The sequence below is a fragment of the Dermacentor variabilis genome, chromosome 4 (assembly GCF_050947875.1).
Source record: "Dermacentor variabilis isolate Ectoservices chromosome 4, ASM5094787v1, whole genome shotgun sequence".
NCBI classification, from domain to species: domain Eukaryota; kingdom Metazoa; phylum Arthropoda; class Arachnida; order Ixodida; family Ixodidae; genus Dermacentor; species Dermacentor variabilis.
In genome coordinates, this window is record NC_134571.1 from 74,560,494 (window position 1) to 74,580,578 (window position 20,085).

Sequence of the window (20,085 nt, forward strand, 5' to 3'; positions counted from 1 at the left end):
CGATAGCAAAGTGACTATACGAAGTAAGGTTCATAATTTTATCAGTGTCATGCGTGCTCAGGCAAACAGATCTCACTCAATGACCACAAACTCGCAGTCACAATGCGAGTGAGCGCTTCGTGCCGTGTCTCGAAAACTTGAGGTTTCATGACAGCCAACACTAGATGTGCGGGAGCAACACATTGTTCTTGGAATAACCATCCATTTTGGCTCGCTGCAGAGAGATTACCACAAAGATTGATTCGGCGCATGCCTTGCGCCTGCATGCGCACAAGGAAAAGGCAGATACGTACGTGTGTCCTGCCCCCCCCCCTTTGCCCCCAGTGCATGCTTGATCACGTTAACATGCGTTTACTCCCTCCTCATCACTTTTGCGCCGAAGCAATCGTCAGCCCTCTTTTTTTTCGGAGTTGTTTACTTACCAACGCAACAAATGGTCCAGCAGTGTTTCCTGCCTACCGCGTTCCGGTGCCCTCACTTTGACATCGGTTGTGTCGCTCAAACTTTTTATGCATAAGGACGCTTTAAGTAACTTTTGTCTCAGCCAATATAGTTTTTTATTAGATTTTACTAGCCCAACAGGTTCCAAGTGCATGATTAAAATGGCCAAAAGCTTTGTTAAATAGAAACTGTCACAAAGTTTAGACATGTTTCTTGCCGCAAGTTAAAACACACACAAAAGGAAGATACATAAAAACATCACTGGCAGCACTTCCAACTGATTTGATTTGGGCTGCGACCCATGAATACACATACACACATGCTCTGGCTGTTCACAAATCTACGTTATCCAGCAGTCAAACAATCATTTTTACGATTTGTAGAGCATGATAGATGTATCGATAATGCAACTTGAATCTTTCTTTTTTATATAGTAAGCTTCCATTAGCTCACGTGCTGTTTGATTTCTACTTCTGCCAAGAATCTTAATGTCAGAAAAATGTGGTTCGCACATGCAGGCCTTGCAGTGCGCTGGCAAATGTGCCACGCCATCTTTCATTAGATTTAGTTTGTGTTGCCTGGCTCGTTCACTTATGCAGCGTCCAGTCTGTCCTATGTAGGACTTGCTGCACTCAAGGGGAATTTCATACACCACCCTCGTGGCCATTTCCCCATTTCCCGTAGGACGTGCCATGTTTCTTGCCACAGCCTTGCAAACCGGTCTCCTCGCGAGTGGTTCTCGAATAGAGTCGACCCAGTTTGATGGAGGCAGAAAAGGCAATGGGTACGCCATACCGGCCTGCCACCTTCTTGAGGTTATGGGAGACCTTATGAACATAAGGAACCACTGCAGGTCTTACGGTTCTGGCACTTTCTTCCTCCCTTGTGGCACTGGTACCTTCACATCTTCACATATCTTCACATTGAGAGTATGAAGCGAAGCCAGCCACGCTTTCGCGTCTACTCTGTCCCCATGTCTGATAGTGTTGTTGCGACTCGGGTGTCCGAAGATTTGGTGTGTCCTTTCCTTTTGGAGGAGTGATGGAATGTGGGGCTGGGCCCGATATCCAAGATGTTTTACACACAAGTTTATATTATATATTTACAAGAGTTTCAAAGAAGCAGAGAAAAATAAGTTCATGAAGACGTTGTAGCAGCCGATGACTCCCAGCATCTGTTTCTCTTTTTATCCCCTGTGTTCTCATTGTTCAGTCGCCTTCCCCCAATCCGGCGTCAGGAGACAGATGACATTAGTTCTTATCAATCCGGATGTTTGTTGCACTTCCTCTCCGAAGGGAGCTTTGTCCAAAACTCATGCACATCACTATAGTTGGGTACAACTTTAGAAAAAAGGGGAGGCCCTGCCCAGATGACTGAAGTGCGACAGACGATAGCCTCCGCAACTAAATTAGTCCCACTAAAAAAACCGTGCTTCTAAAATGCATGATTCTTGGTGTAAATACTTTTGTATTTTAATGACTGTTTTGGTAGAGCTCTCGTGATTGGAATGCTATAGCACATGCTGGAGCGCGAAAAGAAAATAACCCTGTGTCTTCTACAGCGCTGCGTGTCATCTGCTTTTTAGCTTTACTAAAAGGAAAAAATAGTAAGAGCTATTCTGCATGGCTTTTGCGCTGGTTTACATGTACATGGCACATTTACTACTAATTTTCTGAGCTTATAATGAATGAGGTGCTATTTAACAAGTACATTAAAAATGCATTTATTGAGACCTTTACAAACCTGTGGGGAGAAGACGATCAAGACAGGAAAGGTGAAAAAAATGCTTCATTCATCGTTTTAAATAGATACTCTTGATTTTAAATAGCGTAAAATTTATATTTTCCTTTGGTTTTGTGTTTTCACAAACCTATTTTCAAGGATGTGGCGGTCATTTTTCTTTCCTTTTCACGTTTCTTTTTTAAAACATTTTTTGTACCCGACACAGTACACGAGCACGCCCGCCGATAACAGTAGGTACCAGCCTTTGGCAAACTTTCCTTGTCGTAAGCTCACTTTGGAACAGAACAAAACATCATGGAACAAACAAGCAGAATGTTTGTTTGTAGTGGTGTGTTGCCGCAGGATCCTGTTTTGAGGTGAAGCATAGTGCAGCGTCAGCGATGCTCGCTGCGATCTTTTGTCGCCGGATCACGGCTCAGAATAAATGCATGTGGCACGAATGGTGCATCATAAGCTCGCAATATAATATTTCCGGCATGGTAGACTGCTACGATCAGTTTAGAAATTCACTGTGACGAGGGGCAGAAGCACACGACTGACGCGACTCGGCCCAGTTCGAAGCACGGGCGGCCATCTTTTCCATCGGCGGGGTCATCGGCCGTCAGGCTTGTGACGTCTTTCTGGAGTGCACGCCCATTGGTGGAGGCTCCTGTGCATTTGACTTGGAGGAGTAAACGCCCCTTTTTTCTAATTGTACCCGACTATAGGCGCGAACACGGGGAAGGGGAGATGGCACACTGACCCTGCCTCCGGCGTGGACACACCAGTTTGGGCGGATTACAGATGAAAGACGATTGCCTTGCTAATTGCCCAAACCTCTCCTGATAGAGGTACTCCACTAGTGGCTATAAATCATCCCAGTTGAGAATAGTTTTGACGAGGCTGTCGGCCCATTCCTCATTATCGTGGTATCCGTGACCCGCTGTTTTCGAGATGTAAACGGCTGATCACAGCAATGTCGCCAGCAGTGGGACGAAACTACAAGTGAGGAGCGAATGGTCCATCTCCTCACTTCAACGCGTCTCCGAAACGTGATATTGCAGTGCACATAAAGCCACGAAGTCTCTGCCCGCCTTTCGTGCACAGGTGGCACATTACCTCTAAAACAGGGCGGGTGGGCTGCGTTTGCGCTTAGCCGTGCTTACAGCTATGCTAGCAGATGCTGCGCTAGAAAAAAATATGCACGTCTATTTACGCACGTCAACCTTCCCCCCCCTCTCTCGTGTGCTTCATTGCGTTACTGTGAGCTTGCTCTGCATTCCCATGCCCCTTCCCCTAGCTCGCGCAGGAAGAGGGCACTCATCAAACCACCGTCCTGCTCGGCTTACCCTCGCACCCAAAGCATACAGTGCGTGGGGTGCGATAAGACTCTATAAGGAACAAGATGCTGCTCCACTTCGGCGGTCGCTTTTGGTCTTGCAGCGTGCCGTTGTAGAGGTGCGTTCGCAAGCAGCTGCTTGTAATTCAACCATTTGACCGTCTGCATCTGCGGAATTTCCATTTATTGTCTTGGTATTCCTTTCGCGGTGTCAGTAATTTTTTTTGAAGTACTGTAGTGTATAAACACGCTTCATGTTATTGAGGTTCTAAATACATGTTCTGTGAACAGGAAGTTTGGTAAAGGTAAAATATTTCATTATATCGAGGTTTAATTGTACCTGCACTCCGATGCAAGGAGGCTGGGGAAGTCAAGGTTTTGCCTAAGCCCTGCTGCTGCGATGGTACTGGTTTTGTAGGGGGTATGCAGGGAAGTCAAGGAATCCTGGTTCAAGCACTTCGAACTCCGGCCACTGCGGTGTGTGAATGGTACAGTTGACTGATACTAATGTGTGGCTGTATCTACTTACAGAATAAGGTCTCATTATATTGGTAGTAAGTTAAATTCAGGGTTTTTTACGTGCCAGTACTGCGGTATGATTATGAGGCAAGCATAGTGAGTGACAAAGAATAATTTTGACCACCTGGGATGGGCTCTTTATCTTTAACATGAACCCAATGCACGGCACATGAGCATTCTTGCATTTCGCCTCAATTGAAATGTAGCCACCATGGCTGGGAATCGAATCTGGGACCTTGTCATATCCACTAAGCCACCATGGTGGGTTATTCTATTAGTGTTCAAACGTCAAATGCACTTGCTCCTTTAATTCTTGTGTAGTTACGTTTTGCATTTGCTGGACTGCTTCTCACAAAAACTTCGTTATTCCATGTATTGATGCACCTGCACTGTTGAAGAGCAGGATCTGCAGACATATAGCATGTGTCAGCGTCCACAAAATTAAGATAATAGGACATTCAGGAAAAATAAAAAAAATTGACCACTAGAAGAAGCGGATGAAAATTAGTCAAAAAAATTGCCCTCCAATTGTTTTAAAGGTGTAACAGTGCGCCGAACCCTAGGTATAAGCGACCTTGCTTATCGACTGAGAATAATTTAAACTTCGCTGGAACTGTTTCAATTCAGCAAAGCGGCAACTTGCCGCCAGGTATTGTGCGAGAATGACCGCTTGCACCCGCGCCGAACCTTGATCCTTGTCCTCGCGGGTAAAGTTACCCAAGTGCAGGAATCGCCGGCATCCTTCCTGCGTCCCCACTATGCGGCGAGCTCGTACCTCGCGGGCACACGGCGATCAGTTTTCACCACTGGTGGGAGAGGGTTGCAACCAGACGCATCGGTGGTCTTGGCTGGAGGTGTGTGGGACGACGACGAAGAAGTGCGGAGGAGGAGAGGCGAAAGGTGAAGGGAAAACGACGCTGACAGGAAAGGACGAAAGCCGACACGGCGTGCGCCTTTGCAGAGGCATTTGAGAGCTTGTGCGTCGCCGACGGCGCTCAGTTTTGAAGTGACGCGCATGTACGCGGTGTGTGCGCGTAAATAGTACCAGAAAACTATTGAAGGAACGTGGTACTACGCTCGAGTTGCTAGGCCGTTCTGTTATCCCTTGGGCGACACCCGACGCTGATAACCCGCTTCGGCGCCCAGGTATGTTCAGCCGCGCGCCTCGCGAATGCCCTCCGCAGATCGGGATCGGTGGCTGAATGTTCTGTTTTCGAACTACCTTGGGATATATGGGCAGCCCTGACAAGCTCGTTCTCTGTTGTTTGGCTTGCAGGGAGTCTACCAACCGGGAATTCTAATGGAATTTCAATAGTCTGCAAATACTCAGGGAAAACTCGGGGAATTTGTGCTTCTATCAAGGAAAATTAGCTGTAATTTTATTGAAAGGGAACGAAAGTCGTGTTAATGCTGGCTCCAGAAACAGAGGAATCGCAACGAATCGTCATTGACGCGTGTCATCGGCACGAGGTATTTCCAGAGTAGATAACGACCGATTTTCCAGACGCCCGATTTTTCGGACATGCCCGATAATTCGCACGGCTTCGCGGCACCACCACGTACTCCATATAGTCAATGCATATTGCCCTGACTGCAGATCTGAAATGGCATTAAAGCCACCACCATTTTGATTATCTCGCCGCCTCGAACCGGCACTCCACGCAGATCCGCTGGCAGCCGTAGCCCCCACCGCTGCAACGTTAGGCTTAGCTGCTTCTACGTTCGCTGTTAAGCTTCTTGCAGTGCGGTGCCGTGTTTTTTATTGAAAGAATTCGTCGCTGTCGGCAATGGCACCGACTCCGCCTTTGTAATCCTCGCGATTGGCTTCGAAGCTCGCAAAGCACTGCGCGTTGCGTAATGCCAGTCTCCGAAAGTTAGCTTCGCCTCAGTACAGCAGTGTCACGCGGTGAAGCTTAACAAGCGTGGGAAGGGGCAATTGTCACGGGGCACAGTACGTATTCCATAATTATACACGCGTGCACCCGCCGTCTCCTGTCACAGTACGAGGACCAATATGCCTAATAAGTGTAATGGCAGGCCTTCAGAGCTTTTTTGGAAGTGCCGGTGACGATTTGAGCCCTTAAGGGCAGTAAAAGACATGCATTCATTTTTTAGGACTGCCCAATTTGATTTTTCGGACATTTTTGTGGCCCCTAGGGAGACCAAAAAATTGGACGTTGTCTGTACAACTGACCAAGAGGATGCTTCGAATGGTCCGTGGGGCTACCGCATGGTGGAACGAGGAAAAAAATATACATGACCGTCACATTGATTAATGATTGGGATAGGAACTGTGCTGTCCCTTCTTTGAAGGAGCTTCGGCTCAAAAAGCAAAGTGTTGGCTGATGCCGTGATTCAGATGATCCTCATCCAAACCAAAATAAACTCTTGAAAGCAGTGAAATGCAAAATGGAGGCATTGCGCGCGGACTGAGAGTATGTGAAGACAGTTTAGGTTGACTTTCCAGCTGCTGAGAAAATCTCACTTGTGACAAAGTTCGGGCCTAATACCAATGATCTTGCTATCACTTGATCGGATTAGCTTATTTTAGAAAATATTTGCTTCTGTATGCATATCTCTTTATTCGTATTTGAACATGTTCTACTCGATTTGCAATGGGCTTTATCATTTTTCTTTTTCGAAGATATCTTATTTGCTGTGCATTTTACTATTCCATCCCTTCAGTTTTCTATTCTGAATAAAATAAACACTACTACTTATTATTTAAACTGCATTAAGTTCTTTTTTATTTTTTAGAATGGTTACTTGAGAGCGACAGCATCGGGCGATGCGGTGTCAGCCTGTCTTGACATAAAATAAATTTCTGTGCCACTCAAGGAAAATCTGGAAGAATGGGGGAATTTGAATATGTCAACTTGGTAGACACCCTGGTTTCCATTGGTGATGTATTGGATGCATAAGCTTCATCAACTAGTGTTTTGCCCTGTGATATGTAGGCGCGCTTTTATTGCACGACCGTAATTGATGTCGCTGCTGTTTGGTTTGGAACCACATTTCACCCTCGCTTTGGCAACCATGTTAATTGACCTTGGTACAGATGACAAATCATAGACGCCAGTAGAAATGGAGCGACCGAACGTCAAGTTACGCATGCGATGGTTTCAGTGGTTTCACTTAGCTGCTAGCTAACTGTGTTCATTCGTGTTGACGTATTGCAAAGCCAGAAGCCGGCACTGACCCTGTGCAGGCTTCATCTGGTTCCACATTGGTTGCATATCCATACATTCCAGGTATCGATACGAAAGTGTCAAATGAATCATTCACTGAAAAAGCCGGCGTATGTACCAGCGAAACGGCACCTAAATCCCCATTGGCTTTGACGCCTCATAATGAGTGAGCCTCGACAGAGTTCCTATTGACTGCGACGCCACGGCACGAGCGTGCCTCGACGGAGCAGAAAGGGCCAAAAGGTACAACGTCTGCTGCATTAGCACGCCCGGTGTTGCATGAGGGGAGAGGGCACTGCCGTGGCGACGTCATCCTTGCTGTCACTCTCGGAAGCCTGTGTTATCTGAGCGTTCCTTGCCCGCTCAAGCTCTCACCTGTGTTGTAACTGTACCTTGGTAAGGCCAAATTGAAACGCGCCAAGCATCTCAACGCGCTCGCTTGCCCGCAAGGAGTTCATAACTCAAAGCACCTGTCAGCGGCATTCGATTAGTGCTACTGATATACATTTTTAAAGAGCGAAAGCTCTACCACGCCATGTCTTTCAAGGTCATTCATCGCGTCACAATGACCTTGAGACACTGTAGTGCAAGTGTGGCAGGTGTGACGTCACGCCGCATCATCCGCTGCGGAGAGGCGTTGCAGCTGTGCTCGCTCGGAGCCTCGCTGCTGCGGCACCACGGGACTGGGCGAGGGTTAAAGGGCTAAACATAGTCTGACGTAGCTTGAGCACGTTCACACGTTATGTCATGTTGGTGAGAACAGCAGCATCTATAGTTTGACCGATGTTTCGACGCACTGGCACAGCCAACGTGACCGGATGCTGCAAACGCGCTGCGATGCGCCTGGTGTCTAGCGAAACGTGCCTTTAAAGGGCTCCTCACCAGGTCTGGCCATTTTGAGCTGGCAAGTGCAGAGCATACAGTGTGCGATAACGATCGTGTTTACAAAGTATTGTTAGCGCTTCAGGGAGAGCAGTCGCCTGTTCCAGGAGCTGGCTAAAGAGCGGGCAACACGCGGCAGCCCTCCCTGAAATGCTGCTGTCTGCAGCTGATGGCAGGTGGCAACGCAAGTTTATTATTGCGCCATCGCAGCAGCAGCTCGTATCCTCATAAGCTCAGGCAAATTGGCACATTTTTTCTTAAAGACCAGGCAATTAACTGTGCCAAATGTTAAACGAAGTCGATGCCAAAATGCAATTGTTCTGCAAAATCTGAGCAAGAACAGAGCACTGGTGAGAGCAAAATCTTTTGAACACGCACATCTATATATTCAGGACCCTGTATGTGAGAGTGAAGGCGTGCTAAGGTGAGCCAGCGAACACGATTCAATCTCACATGCGCGAGTGAGAAACATGGGCTGGAAGCGTGCCCTCACCTGTCGTGCATAAGGCACGGTGGTCAGGTGAGGGAGAGGAGATGTTCTTCTCAGGTGGCTTCCATATTTAGCAGTCACCGCCATGGAGGCTAGAGAGACTTCTTGCAGTGACTGCTTGCACTTGGATATAGTTTTTTGTTTTTTGAGTGCGCTTGTGTGCAACTGTTGCTCATATAGGCTCAATATTGAATGAAAGTTTTTATCCTTAGAAACAAACACACTGTGGTATACGGCTGCTAATGCCTTGTTTTAGATCACTTTTATTAATGTTCTTTTAGTTTTTTTTTATTTGCAACCCGTTGCATAGAGCCTCACATGCATGCTCACACGAGTAAATGCTGTTAGCGCAGCGAAGCATGATAACTTTTCTTGACCGAACTTCTTGTGTAGCTTCGACACCGTTGCCTGCTATATATGGAACAGAGTATACGGTGCCTTGATGTCCTCCTCGCCCGCCATTCCGTACAGAGTGGATACATCCGCGGTGTCTATCATGGCATTGGGCACGCGAATGGTGATACCTTAGTAGGCGCCTTTGGCGGATGCCGTAGAGAAGTGTCGCCGGTGCTTGTGTGTTTCGAAAGCTATGTGCGATGTGGCCAAAGTGCACGCCCACTCCGGCCTCATCTTCATAGCGGTCTGCAATGTTTAGAGTGTGCATAGTGTCGGTAGCTTCATATGCGCTGTGCTTTCAATGTTTCGTTCACGTTGAAGTGAGAGATGCATGAAGGTCAATTTGTCTGCTGCTGCCACGATTCCTCACTCCAGCATTTTGATAGCGAGTGTTCGCGCTCATTAAGCGAGATGTATTCATGTTTACCTGTGCGTGTGTGACACTGTGCTTGTTAATTTAGTTAAAACACGGTGTAGGTCTTGGGAGGAGTAGAAGCTGCGCATGCTCCAGCTGTTTTCACGCGGTAATGTATCTTCGAGGTGTTATTTATGCACATGTCTTGGGAGGAGTTGAAGATACGCATGCGTCGGAGGTTATGTGCGGCAATGTAAATTTCAATAAAGTACAGTTGAAAGTCCAGCGTCCGTCCGTGTCTAACATCTTTTCCTTGTGTGCGTGTCCTTTGTGTTTCGATGGTACCCCCTTTTTTCAAATTCATTGTCAATGGTTCCTCTACATTTTTAATGTGTTTGCATTACAGCACTCATTTATTTAAAAACACGTCTGTTGGCTTGTGTACGGCAAAAGAGAGGAGAGAAATGGACAGGAGGCAGCTTACGTCATGAGAAACGAAGTGTGCTGTAGGGAGATGAGCATAGATGCAGCGCAGCTAGAGGGGTGAGGAGGGAGTGCACGTCATAAGTAATTTGCTGCTGCTGACTTATTGGCATCCTCTTTAAAACGGGGCGGTGGCAAATAGGGACCTAGCCTGCTTAAGTTAATCAGGCATGCAATGTATGCTTTTCATTCTTCTAGCATTTTTGTATACATCTTAAGCTTTTTTTCTCTTCCTCAAAACTTCTCTATCTACCTTGTACCACTACCTATGCCTGTAACGGATCCAATCGTATTAGTCTCTTTCCTGCTCCAGACCCAAGGGAGTGCCTTGCCACCTGGTGCTGAGCCAATGAAACCAAGTTGGCACAGTGCTCTGGAATGTGGCCCGTACAAAAATTTTTTACTATATCCACACAATGGGTAGTAGACCCAGATGCCGTATGCTCGATGGCTGGTTATACGTATTGAACTTGATTTCCTAAAGTAAGTTGAATAAGCAACGGCAAAGTCTCTGAAGAAGTCATTATGTTGGTTGTCACAGTCAGCTGTTCTACATTTGCTGTTTCTTGTATGCTGCATCTAAATACAAATTGTTGCTGATAAAATGCATATATATCCCACAGAAAGTGTGTGCTGAGGACACATTAAAAAAAGATTCATCCTATTCGATCTCTCTCTCCCCTCCCCTGCCTTTGTTGCATCTGTGAGATTTTACAAATTTTGTAGTTGCCAAGTTGGCAGGTATGCATTACCAATCTATTACAACTTTCCCAACTTTCTGTTACCACCTTATTACTCATGTTCAAGTGGTGACTGCGTGTTATCACCCTCAATTTTCTGAAGAGGGCACTTATGATTATTTTGCAACCACCCTTTCACATGAAGTCTGGCAAGAAGGACTGACATACTCATCTTTTCCCAAATCTTATGATGCATGCAGCTTCTCCAGTTCTCAAATCATGTAAAATATTTTTAGGAAATTTCTCCCTGAGCAGTAAATCAACCGGTGACACCTCTCAACAGCCCACTTTTTTACATTGTTTTCGGCTTGTCAGTGCCCTTGTGATGGCATTCAACTAGAAAATCTCTCAAGTTTCCTGAGAGGCAATGATGCACATTCCAGTCTGCTGACAGTTCTTCTCTTGCAAAGCTTCAGAGCTTCTGGAGCGTAGTAATGACTGAAAATTAGTTTTTATTCTCCTTTCAGACACAACGGAATACATGTACAGTTGCGTGCAAGATGACCTGCAACACCCTTGTTCTTGGTCGAAGAGGCTCCAGGGCTGCGCGGTGGCTCTGACATGCGAAATAGCTGCTTAATAAATACCACTAATTGAAGCTGTGTTTATTTATGGAACTTACCCTGTGTCTGCACAGCCATACAGTCTTGGAGTCCCTTCGACCACGGGCACAGGTGTTGCATGTCATATTGCACGTGATTGTACTTGTTTCCTATGCAGATCACCAATTCGACAAGATACAGAGATGAAATGGGAATCAGTCAATAGATGTTCTTGCTTCCTTAGATAGCTGATATTAATGCTTGCCTAATTGCCAAGGCTATTCTCTGTTACAACCTATTCTTCATTTCTTATTATGCCCGTCATGCAGAGTGGCTGACTCGGTGATAACGATGGGCATCCCAGCCAATGATGACAGCCAGTTACAATTGACAGTTACAAAATAGGCTGCCATGTGTATGAATCCATCATTGGGATGTATGCATGTCCACAGCTCTTGGCATATTTCAAAGGGACCGTGAAACACTTTTTGAACATAAGAAAACATTGTTGATCTGTAGAAAAGGCTCCCGTGAGCCAAATATTATTGTACTGCATGCAGCTGGGAATTGACAATCTTGTGTCAAAAATGCTGAAAAACGCTTGCTCTTGCCTTCGTAATGTCGTCTATCCAAGCAGTGAAGCCCACCAACAGCTGTTGGCTGATTTTATGATTGTGAAAACATTATCAATAATATTGTTATTGTGCATAATTGCGCATAATATTATAGTTGCGTATAGCTGCGTGGCCTCCAAGATAGCAGCGGTGGGCGGAGCTTTGCCCTCTTGCCCCTTCCACTGTGTAGCTTACAGTGCACTAGTAGAAATGAAAGGAGAGAGAAAGCCACTCATCAGTGTGACAACTACATCTAATGCTGCTTATACTTGAAGCATGTGAAAAATTTTTTGCGTTGATAGATTCATAAGGCAATGTCCTTTAATAGTGAGGCCATTCTGGGGTTAGTTCGACAAGTGCTTGAGGGCCCCTTTAGAGCTTTCTAGGTATTACCATACGAAAGAAGAATCACCAAGTTGGTTTAACTCTATCTCTAGGGTTATGCATAAGCCCCTAGAGTTGGTATAACTGGGACTCCTGGCAGTGCACAGGAAAGTGCAGAAGAGCAGTGCTGATTAGCACCGGTGGCGGCAGGTGCTTGTAATTTTGAGGTGGCTGCCTTGCACTTCATGGCTTCTGAGTTGCGATGCATTTTCTAGGAAGCAATGATGCTGGATGTGAGCTAGGTCAAACATACATTGTAGTTGCATTCCGCTGCTTTTAAACATAATTTATTTTTTTGAGCAGAACAAATGGTACGAGAGTTTTATGACAAACTTCTTTGTGGACTCTGTCTTAGAGGAAAATTTGGTGCAACGTGATGTATTTCGAGCTTTGTCACCTATTCATAGCTGGATAGGATGCACTGTCTTGCTTGCACTTTTGAAGAGGAGAGTACAGGCAAATCACTGGGCATAGCATGTGCACGTGTAGTCAGCTCGTGCACATGCCTTATGCTGGCAGCATCCTTGAAATGAAGACAAAAGTAATTTTAACCCAGCCATTTTGATGCTGTGATTGCTTTGCGGGTGCAGCCATTCGGGTGCTACACAGAACTGCATTGATTTCACATTTTTGGCAAGTACGTTAGAAGTATGCAGAGGTGCGAGCGATGCACAGTTTGGCTGCAAGATGATAAAGCCAAGTGAATTCTCTGTCGCATTCAGCTCAATTGGCTCAGCACCATTCTGCCATCCACTGTTGGTGTTAGCATTGCCTGCATGCTCACTAGCATTACTGCTGAGCAGCTGTGTGCAAACACCGTTTGGAATGGAGAGGACAGTAAACATCAAGCTAAAGCAATCTAATAGTTTTATTGTGCTGGCAAACTTCAACAATTTTTTGTCAGTTTTATCTCGTGCATTATTGAGATCACACCTGCAGTGCTGTTGCATTGGTCAGTGACCATGAACTTTGGCGCTATCAGACATCCCAGCAGGCCTCGCCCATGGGCTGGGCTGGGCTGGGTTAAGACAGTTTTGATGAGGGTCCCAGTTTATGACTAGCCATTCCTGCTTTCAAGTGTTGTGTGAACAAGTTGAGTGCAGTGCTATGTGTACTGGAACTTTGTTTTCCTTTATTGTTATGGCTCGCTGGTAGTAGTTAATACGGCTTTTGCTGTATAGCTTCATTCTCTTCACATAGAATATGTAGGCAAAGCTACTAGTATGTAGTGAATATGCTCTGGTCCGGTGCAGCTGGACAGCTTACATGTAACATGTGGCTTGTGTGATATGTATATGACTGGAACGATGTAAGTGTAGAATGAAAGAGCTTATGGAAAAAAACAGAGGTTGGCAGCACAGCAACACAAGTACAGAGGAGATAAGTTGCATTGCACTTTTAAACCAATTCAAAATCTTTAGTGTGAGAGACCTACTTTGGGGGGATTCCGGATGGGAATTCGTTTTCTAGTTTTTATCTGACTAATAATTTGTAAGCAAAAAGATTTACATTGTGGTGTGTGACTCAGATTACTGTTAAAGGGGCCCTGAAACAATTTTGACGATTTTGTACAAATGTACTGAGCCGTTAAGGTAAGTCCTTTTGATCATCAAAGGTGCCCTGAAACACTTTTCTGACTAATCGTAGAATGGCCTTACCATTAATGGACGGTGTTTCATGAACCTCATGCCGTGAAAATTTTTAGAATCCTTCAACTATAGCTGGAGTTATCACACCGATACACAGCTTTCTCTCTCTTTTCGTCTCTACTAGCACGCTGGGAGCTATATAGTGGAGAGGCCAAGAGGACAAAGCCCCTGCTAAACGTAGAGTGTCGCGGTGCTGAAATAGCTCGTTGCGGCACCCTATGGTGGTCGCGGTAGACTGTGCTATGCAGCATTCCACTGCCATCTTGGAGGTCACATGCAGCACCTGCAGCTACGCTCCGTGCAAAGATGGAATGATTTTTCGGTCCTTTTGAGATTTCAGGCATAAATATTCATTTGTTTAACTCAAAATTAATAATTATGCGTTACTCATTAAAAAAAATAATAATTCATTCCCGAGCATTTTGTCGGTTGGTTTAGATTGTTGTACCAGAACACGTTCCAAGTCTGGCTCACATGATTTGTCTGAAGTTTCATTGTAACTGGATTCGTTTTGCTATGTCTCTGCACTGCAGACAACACACAGTTCCTTTGCAAGTCAGCAGCCCCGAGCAACGTATCAGACCCCTCCAAGGTTCCAAAAGGCTACGCATTCTGCCAGCAGCAGCCGGAGTCCAAGTAAGGGTCGAGAGGGCTGGGGCAAAGAGAGTGAGCCCAGAGCTGTAACTTCTGTTGTGGCACGGCAGCCGTCAACTGATGCCAGTTTCAAGCAGTCTGAAAACAAGCACAGCAGCTGGCAGGAGCTGGACAACAGCTGGTCCAAAAGCACATACAAGCCGTCGACTAGGAGTGCAGCTGAGTTCTGGGAGTTTGGTGCAGGAGACACTGGAAAGCAGCCCTTGGCGCCATCGCAGACCACAACAGCTGCCAGTGAGGCTAGCAGAGCAGGTGTGCAAAAATTTCATTTTGAAGATAACCAAACCAGTGCTAACTATGTACTTACTGTTGCTCACTGTGCAGCCTGTTCTGCAACCGTGGTATACCACTTCACTGTGTGTAGATGGGTTTTAGAGATACACTAAAAAGAAACACATGGTAAATCAATTTAAAAAGTACTTTCTAAAAAAAAAATATTTTCTGTAAATTTGTGGTAGTAGGTTGATTATTAGAAGAGAAAATGAAGGTCAGAGTTTAATTTTCTTAATTGCATGTCGAACGTCCAGCACCGGTACGTCAGTGTGACATCACAAATTTCCAAATACCTTTATGTATTTGGACTGTTCTTGCTCTTTAAAAGTTCTCGGGACTTGCTAAGTTCAGTCTTTACCTCCTATAGAATACAATGTAGTCCATTTTTACAGATAAAAAATTAACTGGGCTCGAGCAGATGCCATCCAAATCTATTACTTCACGTAAAGCTGGTGCGAGAAAATCAAGGCGGCATCACCGCCCGTCTTTCTTTATTGCATCTTTTCTCGCTTACTAAGCTTTTTGGTATATATTGCAGAAGGGTGGTTTACTAGTACAGTTCAGACCATTTATAACGTAACCGCTTATAGTGCAGAACCGCATGTAATGCGGTCTTTTCTTACTTCTGTTTATCCTCCCGTAGAACTTGATGTAATGTATACTGCTTGTAGTGCAGCCGCACAAGTTGAAATACCGGTTATAATGCAATTGGCCAGAAAATCCAGCAAACAAGCAAGGCAGCGAGCGGGCTTCACAGCGTGGTGCACTGGCCAAGGGGAGAGCGACGTGGGCAATGTAGAGGGGGCATGCAAAATTAGCGAACATACAAGAAGCAGAAGAAAAAAGAAATGTGGCAGTAGGCAGTGGGCTGGCTCAATGGGCATAGTGGGTTTTCCTAGACAGGAGAATTATTTACATAGGTTTATTTACATAGAAGAATTAGAGGCAAGTTTATTTAGAAGTAAAGGCATACTTGTACTGGGAGAAGTACAGGGCCAACTTCATGTTAACTCGTAGCATGCAGCTACATTGTTCTGGAGATAACACTACTACATGGTGTTAGAGCAAAGTAAATCATTCTGGGAGCACACTACATTCTTTCTGAGCACACGTCTACATGATGTCAGAACAAGAGCACACCTGTCTGTATAAAAGATGGCTTCTAAAGAACCCTCCGTCTTCCCTAGATTACTTGTTAGGGAAACTGTTTGTGCCATCATCAGCCAGTTCGGTACTCCATATTAACCCAAAACGCCGCCTTTGAGGAGGAGAAAGTCCACACAGAGTATACACACTGTGCCTGAGCTAATCCTTGATGGGAGAAGCAGTACATCAGACACATTGACCTCTCCCTACTCGTCGATGAAACAATGATCCAAGCTCGCCACAAGGTTAAACCACTCTTGGTGTTGGCATCTTTTGCTCGAGTCCTGGGAAACCTCCTATCGCCTTTTTCTCAGGACGAACTCCACCAGTTGCCTCCACTGGATGACACAGAAGCCTTGAAAGAAAAGCTTCTCAATGATGGCGCGCCTTTCCATAGGTATGCTGAAGTCATTGACAGCCTCATGACCCCCCATGACTTCAGCATTAGATCTTAGACTAATACACCAAATGTAACAGCGTACAGCAATGCATTGACAAACTTGGGCTGTATTCTTGGACGATTACTTTTGAAGGTACCTTAATTTTCACAATGTTTCGCTTGGCTAACACTGGACGCATCGACAGGTGGCAGCATTTCTGCGCTGTGAGAAGGTAGCACGCTTGACACTGTTTCATGCCGTCATTTGTAGAAGCCGATGCGTCTTGCGCTAGTCATGTGAAATTGAAGGTACATCCTGAAGAGAACGATCTGAGAATTCGGCACACTTTTTTTTTTTGTAACTAGGGGAATAAAGTCACTTATTTTCAGCAAATCCACTATTTCTGATTCCTGATTATTCAGACATTTGATAGTCCACGGGGGACCCAATTTATCGGTCGATGACTATTTTTGAATGCCAAAAATATTTGTGCTCTGAAGTTTTCACCGATTTGGCTCCTAGGGTGTGCAAATATCAAAATATTCAGATAAAAATGAAGTGTCAATAATTCAATGTCAAATAATGATATGTGGATGCATTTATTAGCAAGTTTACTTGCTTCAGTATGTTGGAAACTCACACTTATGTTGCCAATAGTAAAGCAATTTTATCATTTTTGAACCATTACAGTAAAAGCGTGTTCATTTGACCCTCAAATTCATGGTCTCGCTAACTTGCACCTTATTATACAGCATCAAATTCCTGCTAATTCGGGCTCTGTGCCACTTATCACTCAGCACATTTTTCATTAAGCATGACAAGCAGTGAGCACAGGCAAATGAGCGAGGCATAAGCTGCACTAGCATCCAACTAAAAGAAAATGGTGGTGTACTCAGGGCGCCTACCAAGGGGGAAACCGGGAATTCTCAGGGATTTTGAATAGTCTGAAAATACTTGGGGAAAACTCAGGGAATTTGTGCTTCAATCAGGGAAAATTAGCTGTCATTTTATTGTGAGGGAACGAAAGTCTCTACTGCTAGCACGCGTAAAAGAGAGGAATCATAACGAATTGTCCTTGACGCTGTGTCATCGGATGGAGGAGTTGCCAGTGTGCAGTCAGCAACTGATATTACGGATGCACGATTTTTGGGAAATGCCTGATAATGCGGACGGTTTCGCAGCACCACCTTGTGCCCCATAGAGTCAATGTATAAGAATGTTGAAATTTCAGACGCAAGAACCCTTCGCTGTCTGATTTTCCGGACATTTTGCCGTGACTGCAAGTCCGAAACGGCATTAATCAAAGGCAACACTGCCGTTTGGTTATCTCACTGCCTCGAACCAGCTCTGTCGCACGCAGATTTGCTGGCAGCCGTAGCCGCCACCGCGGAAACGCGAGGCTTAGCTGGTTCGACATTCGCTCTTGATGTTATTGCCATTCGGTGCCGTGCTTTTTATAGCAATGGCACCGACTCTGCCTCTGTAATCCTCGCGATTGGCTTTGAAGCTTAGAAAGCATGTTGCGTTGCGTAATGCTGGTTCCCGAGAAGCAGCTTCGCCTCAGCACATCGATGTAACGCGGTGAAATGTACGTGAAGTATTGCGGTGAAGCTTAACAAGCGAGGGAAGGGGCAATTGTCACGGGACACAGTATGTATTCCATAATTATACACGCATGCAACCGCCATCTCCTGTCACAGTACGAGCACAAATATGCCTAATAAGCGTACTGGCAGGCATTCAGAGCTTTTTCGGACGTGCCTGTGACGATTTGAGCTCTTAGCAGTCAATCGCCTTAACCACTCGGCCACCTTGTCTGACATTCGAGCTCTTAAGGGCAGTAAAAGACATTCACTCATTTTTTTGGACTGGCCGATTTGATTTTTTGGACGTTTCGTGGCCCCTATGGAGTCCAAAAAATTGGACGTTGACTGTACAACTGACCAAGAGGATGCTTCAAATGGTCCGTGGGGCGAACACGCAGTGGAACAAGGACAAGAACAGAAATGACCATTGCATTGAAATTGGGAAATGATCGGGGAAGGAACTGTGCCGCCTCTTCTTTGAAGGAGCTTGAGCTCAAAAAGGAATGTGTTGGCCGATGCCATGATGCAAGTGATCTTCATCCAAACCAAAATAAACTCTTGAAAGCAGTGAAATGCAAAACAGGCATTGTGCACAGGCTGAGAGTATTGAAGACAGTTGACGTTGACTTTCCAGCTGCTGAGAAAAATCTTACTTGTGATAAAGTTTGGGTCTAATGCGAATGATCTTGCTATCACTTGATCGAAATATCTCATTTTCGAAAATATTTGCTTCTGAATGCACTCTTTTTATTCGTATTTGAATATGTTCGACTCAGTTTGCAATGACCTTTATCATTCTTCTTTTTGAAGATATTTTATTTGCTGTACATTTTGCTATTCCCTCCCTTCAGTTTTTTTTATTTTGAATGAAGTAAACACTACTCCTTTCTATTTAAACTTTATTAATTTTTTTTTAAACATGCTTACTTGAGAGTGACAGCACTGGGCAACGTGGTGTCAGCTTGTCTTGACATAAAATAGTTTTTTGTCACTCGGGGAACTTGAAAATGTCAACTTGGTAGACACCTTGACTTGAACCGAACAGCGAGCAGTGTCTGTATAAGTGCCAATGTAAAGATATGGTCATGTATTGCATAAATACTCTGCATGCATTATCGCCCCCTTAACGAGCTGTAGCCACTATTGTCAAAGCTGAGCTGTAAAAACAGTTGTTGTCATCCTGTTGTCATACGTGCAGTGCAGGTCTAACAGTGGAAAATGCTTGAACTCGGCTGCTATGATACAGCTAACCTCTGCTGAGCGGAATCCACGTCAGCTTGAATTTGATGTGGGCAGCTGGCGAGTGCTCATGTTCGTGCATTTGAACTTCCAAAGCATCTTTTGATTCATATGGAGTGGGACTAAATAGGAATACCTTGTTAAACCTTGTTAAACCGTAGTTGGACGGAGCTCGGAAAAAGTACGTACTGAATGGTAGTTCTGCTTAACCGAATTAGCATGAGATCAGCCACTTACCTGCCAGAACGGAACTCGGAGAGAGTGCGATGAAAGGGCAAAAAGCATGCAGTACTTATTCACCCTGTGCGACAAAAGTGTTATTTTCATTTGATGCCGCGGTTGCCTAGCAGCGATGACAGCGGCCTCAAACTTACTGAAGCTGTGAGCCAGCTTTTCAGCCAGCCCCCTTGGCAAACACTTGCATGGCACATTCCTCATTGGCGTTGCATGATCTCCATGCAGGCGGGTGGTAGCGCTGCGGAAGTCGCGGGGCACCTTTTTCATTGCGGGGTGCTGTTCTCGTCGCGACGATTGCATTCATGAGGCAGATGTAACGCGCAGTTTTCGCCACTGTCGGGCCTGAATCGCCCGTGCTGTTGCTTTCCGTGTCGTCCTTATCACTGTTGCTAGTTGACACTTCGGCAACAACAGAGCCAACGATGGCAAAAAGTTGAACCTCGTAGCCGACATATCTTTGCGGTCGCAGCAGTGCTCCCAGGCAACTTCTTCACATTCAAAATGCCACAAACCATAGTCAACAGTAGATCCCTGTCACATACCAGCGCCGACTTCGTGTCACATTCAATAGCACGGACAATGTCTAATTTTTCTTCTATGCTCAGCACCCAGTGTCTTTTTTATTAGAGCTTCGGCATGACGCGGGTCCTTGTTTGCACAACACCACTATGCTCTCTGGCACGGCGCCGAAATGATGTTGGTGTTAATGTGGCTTCACGCGCAAGCGCACAGGGTGCTTGGAGGCTGTTGTTCTGATCTCTGAGGCTTGTTTTGCCGGGCCGCCCGATGGAGACGATGCACCGCCGTGTTTGCGCGATGAAAAGTG

The 20,085-nt window shown here is 45.5% G+C and overlaps 1 protein-coding gene across 10 annotated transcripts in view; it reads left to right on the forward strand.

Annotated features, from left to right (window-relative positions):
• The window catches only part of LOC142579388 (tudor domain-containing protein 7-like), a 161,449-nt gene that overhangs the window by 43,171 nt on the left and 98,193 nt on the right, over positions 1–20,085 (forward strand). For all 10 annotated transcript variants that reach the window (XM_075689522.1, XM_075689521.1, XM_075689515.1 and 7 more), the window contains one exon: positions 14,278–14,650. In XM_075689522.1, coding sequence (XP_075545637.1) covers positions 14,278–14,650 — 373 coding nt within the window. The remainder of the gene's footprint in view (positions 1–14,277; positions 14,651–20,085) is intronic.